Source organism: Podarcis raffonei, chromosome 4, assembly GCF_027172205.1.
Source record: "Podarcis raffonei isolate rPodRaf1 chromosome 4, rPodRaf1.pri, whole genome shotgun sequence".
In the NCBI taxonomy this organism is placed as follows: domain Eukaryota; kingdom Metazoa; phylum Chordata; class Lepidosauria; order Squamata; family Lacertidae; genus Podarcis; species Podarcis raffonei.
In genome coordinates, this window is record NC_070605.1 from 100,875,710 (window position 1) to 100,885,698 (window position 9,989).

Sequence of the window (9,989 nt, forward strand, 5' to 3'; positions counted from 1 at the left end):
GTATCAATTTTGTATTTAGGAATAAAAATTACATACTTTCAGCTACAGATAAGTATAGATTTTTGAGATAAATTATGTGAAGCAGTTTGAGTCCTTAGGAGCCCCGGTTGATCAGAACACTGGTTCATCTTTTTCAGGATGCTTTAGCTGAGATTCCTGCATTGCAGGGGGCTGGACTAGATAACCTTTGGGTCCACAATTCTTTGATTCTGCGAGTATCCTGTTTTCCATTGTGGTTACAAAGGTGCTTCTGAGGGGTCTATAAAGACAACATGAATGAAAAGCTCTCTTACTCACTTCTACTATATGCACTTGGGAAACTGGTATCCACAGCCGGGTAAACAATATGGTGCCCTTGAAGTGTTATTTGATTCCAACTCCCATTAGTCCAATCAACATGGGCAATGGTCATGGGAGGTAGGAGTTGTAGTCCAATAACATCTGGAAACCACCATATTGGCTATCCTTGTTCGAAATCTTCCATTTGGCAATTGATAACCTTTACCTTCCAATAACTTGTCTAACCCCCTTTTAAAGTCACCTAAGCCAGTGTCTGTCAGTACAGCTCAGAGCAGTGAATTCCTTATAAGAGAACTGTGTGTTGTGTGGAGGAAAAGCAGTCCATAAGTTCTGAGATCACAATCCATCCAAAATGAATCACTCTGAAATGGTCATTGATTTCACTGGGAGACACTGAAGCTGAGCTTAGCTTTCCCCATTCGCAACAAAGGGCTTAGGTTTGGCCACATTGTGCCCTGTGCTGATGCTGATACAGAGCCTGTGGCCAATAATGCTGGATACACACACAGAGTCTGCAATGGGGGTATCAGGATGCTGGACTAAATGAACCATTGGTCTGACACCGCAGAGCTATTTTCCAGGTACAAAATATTGGAATTTATTGCTAGGAGAATGCCATCTCTCTCTCTCTCTCTCTCTCTCTCTCTCTCTCTCTCTCTCTCTCTCACACACACACACACACACACACACCCACACCCACACCCACACACACACACCCATCCACACCCACACACCCACCCCAGTCCCACATCACATCACAGACAGAGGTGTAGCAAGCCCAGGTGGTACCCAGTGCGGAAATGTTTTTGTCACATCGACAGCTCAGGGTAGGCTTGGGAGTCACGGGTGGGCGCTGAATGTCCGCCCCTCTTCCTACGCCTCTGCGCCCCCACCCCTGCGACTCCCAAGTACCCCGAGCCATCGGGGAAGGGGGGAGCTATGCCACTTTGCTGGAGTGCTGGCAAAGCTGCACAGCTCGTCCTCTCGGGAGCCATGGCTCCCGTCCATTCCCCTCTCTCCCTGGTTCGCTGTACAATGGCAAAGCGGAAGCCCCCCCCCCGGCTCGCTGTAAGTGGCTGCTGCTTGCGGCAGAGGGATCCCACCACTGTCCATACGGCGCTCCAGTGGCGCCGGTGGCAAACCATTATGTACAGCACATGTGCGGCGTCGCTACGCACAGCACATGCATGTGACACCGCGCATGTGTTGTACTTAGTGGTTTGCTGATGGTGCCACCCGAGAGCCGTACGGACGATGGCGGGCTCCTCTGCTCGCGACTGCAGCCGCGGAGGATTCTCCACATGCGGCTGCACCGCTGCGATGACTGCTCACACCGCTGTGCCTGGCCTGGGCAGCAGGGCAAGCACCCCGTGGGGTGCCTTCTTGTCACCCCCCAAGACATGGAACACGGGGCACACAGCCCCCCCACCCCCCCTTGCGGCACCACTGATCACAGATACCTCACCTAAGAAAAAAGCATTTGATTCCTTGAACAAAATCTTACAGAATTGCAGTATTGGCTTTGGTCCTTCTTTCTCAGACAATTGTGCAAGCCAAAAGCCTGATCTTGTTTTCCTAATGAAAAATTAACAGCGAAAGGATTGCCAAACTAAACAAGAGATTGCTGCTCAACTGCTGAAGGGTACAGCATTACTCAGAAGGTATCACTAGCAAGGCATCCGTTTGACTTTAACACTGGGTACAATTGCATTGGAGGGATCTGCAACTGAAGCAGCATTACCGTACAGAATTGCTGTTAAGTGCCTGGCTTCCAATTAAAGTGCTTATTTCTGGATCTATGCCCAGATTCCCCACCAGCAAGGTTAGATTTGAGTAAGCAGCCTGGGCTGGAAGCCAAGGATAATTTCCTAAATCCCCTTGTCAAGCTCATATTCATAGAAGCTTCAAGGAAAACAGAAGTGAAGAAAGTGATGGAAATATCATGACCCAACTTGGGCTGCTTAAGACTTAGGTGTGGAATGGCCTCTAATGTAAGGAAACCCATCTGAGCTGGGCAATATCACTCTAGTTCTCTAACGCTGCCATAAGATTAATTTCATTCCTTTCCCAGCTAGGTTTCTAGTCTACCAGAAACAAAATAAACATGTGCATATCTATTTTATTTTAAATGTTTATATGCTGCTATATTATAATAATACCAAACAGGTTTACAATAATATCTATATATAATAACCAAAACATAAAAATTAAAATCAGAGGCCATCAACCATGATGGAAATGTGTATCTATTAATTGCTGGTGTAAGCCAGGGGGCATAGAAAAGTTTTCAGCAGGTGTTTAAAGGTTGAAACAGAAGGTTCTTGCTGAATCTCTATTGGCAAAGCATTCCACAGATATATGCTAACAGGTTGTGTGTCCTTAATTTGCCTTCAGACCAAGCAGTTTATGTAACAAAATTTGGACAGAGGAGCTGAAATCAATTTGAGATGGACCCCAGTTTTATTTATCAACAGATAATCTTTTTAAAAACAAACAAACAAAATTAGGATTGTCTTTGTTGCTGCAGGCCTACAAAGCTTTGTGGGACAATGTTAACAATTATTTAGCAACGCTCTGCTGCATTGTATCATTTTGTTTATTTGTTGAATTGGCACTTGCCCAGGTTGATTGTAAAAGAAGGGTGGGGAACTTCTTCCAGCTTGAGGGCCACATTCCCTTCTGGACAAATTTTCAGGGGCCACAATGGATAGGCATCAATTTTGTATTCAGGAATGAAAATGACATACCGTATTTTTCGCTCCATAAGATGCACTTTTCCCCTCCTAAAAAGTAAGGGGAAATGTATGTGCGTCTTATGGAGCGAATGCAGGGGGGAGGCAGGCAGGAAAAGCCCCCAAGAACCGCACACAAACTCCGCGTGGCTCTTCCAGGCTTTTCCCCAGGAGGGAGAAGGGACTGACGCGGCCAGTCAGTCCCTTCTCCCTCCTGGTAGAAAAGCCTGCAGGAGCCACGCGCTCCTTAAAGGGTACTCGGCTCCTGTGGGCTTTTGCGGGAGGTGGGGGAATTGCCATAGCTGCACGCAGGCTCTCCCGGCTCGAGAGGATGCGTGCGGCTAAAGAAGCCAATACAGCGAGTGGGATCCATCCCACTGGCTGTCTTGGGTTCCTCTTTAGCTGCACGCAACCTCTCCAGCCGGGAGAGGCTGCGCACGGCTATGGCAGAAGCCAAGACAGCCAGCGGAATGGATCCTGCTCGCTATCTTGCCTTCTTTGCTCTTTGGGGCTGGGGGCCCGGGCTTCTCCTGTCAGCCCTGAGAAGCTCTGGGAGAAGTGGACAGACTGCACGCAGCCTCTCTGCTGCTCTTTGGGGCTGGGGGGGGGGAAATAATATTTTTTTCCTTGATTTCCCCCTCTAAAAACTAGGTGCGCCTTATGGTCCGGTGCGCTTTATGGAGCAAAAAATACGGTACTTGCAGCTACGGAGAAATATTGATTTTTGAGGCAAGAGTGGGCAGAGCAACAAACGTGCCTTTCACCTTTGACTAGTTTCCAGATCTCACTCTGCCCTTGATTCACTATCTAGGCAGGCAGGATCAGAGTTCAAGAGCACCTTCCAGCCACGGAAGCCGGGTGGCTGTGGGATGTGGCCTGGAGAGGGGGGGTGCCCAAGGACCAGATAACAAGGACCAGATAACAAGGCTTAGAGGATCCCCATCCCTGCCATAAAACAATACAAAACATCTATAATGATTGGCAATTGTAAATCTCAGCACAAGACACGCTAGCTAGCAGAGTTCATATTAAAAAAACAACAAAGACTCTCCTCCTGCAAGAGAGGGGAATGGTTGTGGTCTGGAGCCGGACTCCGCCTCAAGCAGGGGGCGTTAGTCCCCTGCCTCCCACTCTCCTGGCTGGCCTATGCCCACGGGCAGGCACCCAACCAGGTGCCTGCGAGGGGGCGTGTTTAGCAGCCGAAATTGCTGCGGCACCAGCCTTCCGGTCTCACTTTTCGTCGTCCTGTCGCAAGTCACCCACCCTCCACTCCCTTAGAGCTCAGGGTCTCAGTTTTCTTTTGGCCTTGCTATGGACCTTAGGTTGGTCGCCCTGGTTGTCCGGGGGGCCTGGTAGGAATTTTTCCATTTGGCATTAGGCTTTTTGGTTTTTTCGCCTACCTCGTAGCAATCGTCACAACTTTCGTGGTATTGGTGGGTAGGTTAGGCATTGGAATAATGTGTTGTGGTGTGTCGAAGGGCTAGGTGTGGCCATCGCCTATGCCTTCAATTTTTGGGTATTCCATTAAAGGAATCTGGCGGTCGTGTATTCTGTCCGATGCTGCTTGGCGGGAGGCCATGGCACAACCCTCGGTGACATCAGGGGAGAGCTTATAGTTGGATTAGCATCAACAGGCTCCACCTACTGGTGAATAAACCCCCCTGTTTTAGACTCACCCCTCTCTGTAGACTCACCACAACAGATTCCAACTGCAGAAGTCAAAACCCCTTAAAGGACAACAGATTTTATGCAGTGCAAGAGTCAATTAAACAGGCCTGCCTTGATATGCGTTGTACATCACTAAGAAGGCTTTGGACCTGGTAACTTCTTACTGAATATCAGAGTTCAGGATGTGTGGGGTTTTTTAGCCATGAGAGGAGACATAGAGGGGGACGCACTCCTCCAGATACTAGGGACACAGACTATTTTAGCTTTTGAATTCAAAGCCAGCACTCTGAATGGAGCCTAGAAACTAATTGTCCCAGGAGGGCCATAGCTGGTGTACAAAGAAAGCAGGAAAAAGATACTCCTGGCCACAGATGTTACCTGATCATCAAGGAGTAATGCTGGGTGGATGACAAACACCAAATAGTTCAACTCATAGTGCTCTTGTAAATGTTGCTCAGTTTATAGAGGACTTTTCTTATTAAAATATGAATCAATTATTATGTTGTTTGACTCGGATAATTATTCTATTTGTGAGGAGTAGATAAATACATTTTGCCTTACATAACCCTTGCAATCCTCCTATCAGATGCCATGTCTGTGTCCAGTCACACAGCGGCGGGGAATGGAAAGGCCATTGTGTAAATTCATTATGATTCAATTGTCATTTGACCTTATAGGAAACCCATTTGGGCGAAGCAGGTCAAATTCTCTAATACAGCTGATTCTCTCTTGACAGCATTTTCCCTCTGCCTTGGGTCTTGTTCAAATATTCCAATTGCATCATGATAAAAAGAGGAGTAAAACAAAAACAAAAAAAGCACAATAAGCATCCCATTCGAAGCACACATAATTTATGCAATAATTCAATATATGTAGCAGCAGCAGCAGAAATCACATAGACTCCAGAGCCCCTTAAGATATGTCTCCAAGTCAAATGCTTATCTCTGTGGCACTTCTGATATGGATGGATTCCAACTCCTACTATCCCTTACTGAGCCCGGCCTTGGCTGGGGAGGGCGGGGTATAAATAAAAAATTATTATTATTATTATTATTATTATTATTATTATTATTATTGCCTGATGGGAAATTTATGTCCAGCAGTACCTGAAGGGCCACAGTTCCTCCATCCCTAAACATAAAGGTTTTAATTGGAAAGATGAGCTCTTGGGGCTGCAAATTCTACAAGCATGGGGGAACACTTTGTAGAAAGATAGCAGAGGACAACCATGTCTATGATGGCAATGGAACTCACAACAATGTTTTAGAAGGTGTGCTCAAATGAGCAATATGGGCAGCTAAAATCTGTGCTTTCTTTATGTTTCCAAAAACATTTGCCCAATTATGGATAACATCTTTGCATATTTCTAAAAGTTTGAGATTGTTTATCAAACTGCTAAATGAATACACTTGTGTATATTGTCACTGTAAATATATTGAGAACAAAGTTTTAGCTTAATTATTCACAGGAAATAAGCAGATCATTTTTAAGTGCCGTTAATCACATTTAAATTTCCCAATAATGCATGATAATTTACTAATGCATTTATGGAAAGTAATTAATTTCCCTATGTGAAAGTAAATTTCATCATATTAATTCATGAAGTCTAATTAGAATACAGTGCTTGTTCATTATTTAAAAGCTTGGTAGTTGGAAAATATTTTCTATAGAATCAAATTTTATAGAAGTCTAAATAGTGCTGTAGAAACTGCCTTTTTTAGATCACACAACAGGTCCAGATATTCCAGCATTTCATTTCTGAAGGTCCCTCTGAGAAGCTTAGAAGCAGAATATGAAGGCAACAAAATTATAATGGCCAGGTTATTAATATCAGCTTCACAACAATCTTATATGTATTTTTCAAGGGTTAAGCTGCACTGAACTCCGCAATGCTTATTTCTGACATAATTCATAAGGCCACTTGTAATGCACACTGAGGTTTAATGTCACATCTTCATAACTTCTTCATAACATCCCCAAATGGAGTGCTATCTTAGGCAGGTTTTTGGAGCATTGGAAAGTGATCATTTCGTATATTATTGTTTTAGAGTTCCATATTTTTTCCTGAAATCCAGTACACATCTATTTAGGATTATGCCTCAATGGGCACCATTGAAATTACTTTGAGGTAAGTAACATTAGGGCTTGACCGGTCTTTTAAATTATGTTGGAATCAACTATTGTATCAGAAGGGCAACAGGTTGGAAGAGGAGGACTAAGACCAGATCAAGAACTTCGGTGAGTTTATTTACATGGATGTTGCAACCCAGCTGCCCGTATTCTTTGGGATGGGACTGGGGAAAAAAAACATTCAAATGAATATATCATTTCTATAAACCAAGCCATGCCTAAGAAATATGTTGGAGCATTCACTTAAGGGATGGTGTTTTGCTGAAGAGTGAAAAAGTAGAAAAGGAAAGGAAATAAACACATGGATGCTAGCAAGGGGCAATTACATGATGGAGGGTGGGAATGTGGCAATCGGGGAGGATTTTTACTGGTCTTGAAATCAAATGAAGCACAATTAGAAAAGAAATTTTACAAATAAATGATCTCCATGACATTTATTAACACCCTTTGGAATTAAGGCTGCAGACATCAAGTTGTTTTAGTGCATATTAATTATTGGTAAATACCTGTAGCACAATGATTTTAGCTTGTTGGGGTCGCTCTCTCCCTTTTAACCAGTATGCCAGAAGAACCACATTTTTCTTGGCTGAATATTCAGATTAGGGCTCCCTGCCCTTCTATCTGCACACTGAGGCTTCCTTGGAGGAGAGTCTTCCACTGCTGCAGAACTTCATTCTCTTCCTTCAGGGCTTTATCCTCCTCTTCAAGAGCTTTCCTTTCTTCTCTAAGAGCTTTGTTCTCTTCCTGGAGGGCAGCTTCTTCTTCTTGGAGGGCTCGCCTCTCTTGATGGAGACATTTTTCCTCTTCTAGGAGAGCAGCACTATTCTCCCTGAGAGCCTTGATCTGTTCTTGGAAGGCCTTGTTCTCCGCCCACAAAGCAGTGAGCTCCTCTTGAAGAGCCTTCTCTTCCATTTTGAAGGCCACATCCTGCTCCTGGAGGGATTTGATCTCTTCTCGTAGAGCCTTATTCTGCTTTCGGAGAGCCTTTTCCTGCTCCTCAAGTGATTTTCCCTCATCCAAAGCGTCCAGTTTGTTCTCCTTGAGGACACTGCCCTCCTCCCAGTCAATATTGTTTGCGTCTCGGAGAGTACGATTCTGTTCACGAATAGCCTTGTTTTCCATACGGAAAGTCTTGTTGCCTTCGCGAATAGTCCTGTTCTTTTCCCAAAGGATTTGGTTCTCACCCCGGAGTGATTGGTTTAGCTGTCTCTGGTAGGACAGGTAGGTAGAGGAGCATGTCAAAGGATGAGAGCTACTCTTGCTTAAATATTTTCCATCCTTGGATTCTAGCATTTCATCCCCCAGGGCAGGGGCTTCATTCAGTCTGCTGAATCCACTAGTTCATCAGACTGAAAGTAATGTGAAGTGTCAATGAAAACAATTACAGGAAGAAGGCAAGTAATCCAAAATTAGGCAAATTACATTCATTTTGGAAACTTTATACAAAACAGAAACAAACCTAATTCACAATCACACTTGCTCTTTCCACAAGTCTATTGATTTCACTGAAACTAACAGGCTGAACATAAAATGTTTTCTTGGAAGCCCATGCCAGGGCCCATATATAGGGAGCAGAGCCCGTGGTTTGCTCATACAATGTCCTCAGGTTCAATCTCTGTTAAAAGACTCTCAAGTAGTGGGACTGGGGAAGACTTTTGCTTGAAACCTGGGAGAGCTGTCTCAAGTCAGAAGAGATAATACTTGACTAGACCAAATGTCTGACAGTTAAAACCTCTGTGGGTATCCAGACTCCAGGACTCCCAATTTGTGAAACGTTATCCATTAAAATTGTGTGAACACCTTCTTCTGTTTCTAGAAGTGTTACTACAAGATTAACACAGCCTAATTAACTATAAAGGAGCCTCATATGTTCAGCGTCTCGTGGAACTTGCTATTTCATCAGTCACAGCCCTAAACAGCTTTAAAATGGAGAATGGGTAATATAATCTGTTGGGAATCCTTTGGGGCTTTTCCACTTTATCAGATTCCATGCCCCAAAATGTATATTTTCATGATCAGATAGCACTTACCTATATACCAGTCTCAAGTCAATTTGTTGCCTAATAACCTTTGGTGACTGGAGCTGAAAATGTGATGTTGAGTGGCCCAAAGTGATGTCATTACACACTGGCAACCTCCATGAGGCAATAATTAGGGGTCTTCATAATGGTATCCAAGGGGAATTTTTCAGTGGAGACAAATTTGCATATGAGCTTAAAGCACGTCTATCCTTTGGCAGTTTAAGAGACATGTTCACCAGCCAGTTGATGTCTTGATGGGCTGACAGAACGACTGCAGATCAACTACCACAGATGTGGTGTCCCCTCATCTCACTTCAAATGTACCATTTCTCCATGGCACCAGTTCACCCATTTAGTTTGAAATGCTAATCACATGAAGCAAGGTCGCCTCCAGATGACCTGTTTATTGAGCAGCCATCCCCCATTGGTTTGCACAAAAATTTGCAGAGGGGCTAAATGATGTCAGTTATTTATTGAGAATTCATTCTGTTCGTGTGGAGGTTCAAGGCTACTGCATTGAGCAAACATCACCCTACATTTCCCAGCGCATTCTCCTCTCTCTTTCCTTTTTGCAAAAAGTAGGATACTTGTTTTGAAAGTAGGTTTGTTGTACAAGAGCTCCAAATCATCTTTAATTGCACCACCTGAATTTGCCAGTATGTGACTGAATCCCACTGAGAAACAGCAATGGTATGGAAATGCCCTAAATCTACTAAGAAGCTTTGTGTGTTAATAACAAGTCCTAACAGTTGTGTAGGATCTGTGGTGGCCTTCTCATAAATGGAAGTTATCTTGGAATGCTGCAGTCATTTCATAGTGATTGTGTAGGTGTGAACTAGACCCATGTGCAGACATATCAGTGAAGTGCATGTGTACACGATCTAAATGTCAGTGATGGATATATGTGTGGGAACATGCTGAAATAATTCTAATTAATCTTTATATCTCTCTCTGTGGAAGCACAGGCATATGTCACAGAACAGGTATCACAGAACAGAATTTAAGCCCATATTTAAAATGTGTGCTAAATGTTGGTTATGACAAACCACACAAAGCATTTTTAATAGAATAAAGGTAAAGGTAAAGGAGGGACGCGGGTGGCGCTGTGGTCGAAACCACAGAGCCTAGGGCTTGCTGA

General features: G+C 44.1%; 1 protein-coding gene across 1 annotated transcript; it reads right to left on the minus strand.

The window, feature by feature from the left end:
* Nucleotides 1–7,259: 7,259 nt before the first annotated feature.
* LOC128411991 (coiled-coil domain-containing protein 70-like) lies at nt 7,260–8,952 on the minus strand. The gene is made up of 2 exons (XM_053384693.1): nt 8,861–8,952; nt 7,260–8,179 (listed from the first exon to the last, which is right to left on the minus strand). The coding sequence occupies exon 2, from the start codon at nt 8,121–8,123 to the stop codon at nt 7,425–7,427; it is 699 nt and encodes a 232-aa protein (XP_053240668.1). The 5' UTR covers nt 8,124–8,179; nt 8,861–8,952; the 3' UTR covers nt 7,260–7,424.
* Between the last annotated feature and the right edge of the window lie 1,037 nt (nt 8,953–9,989).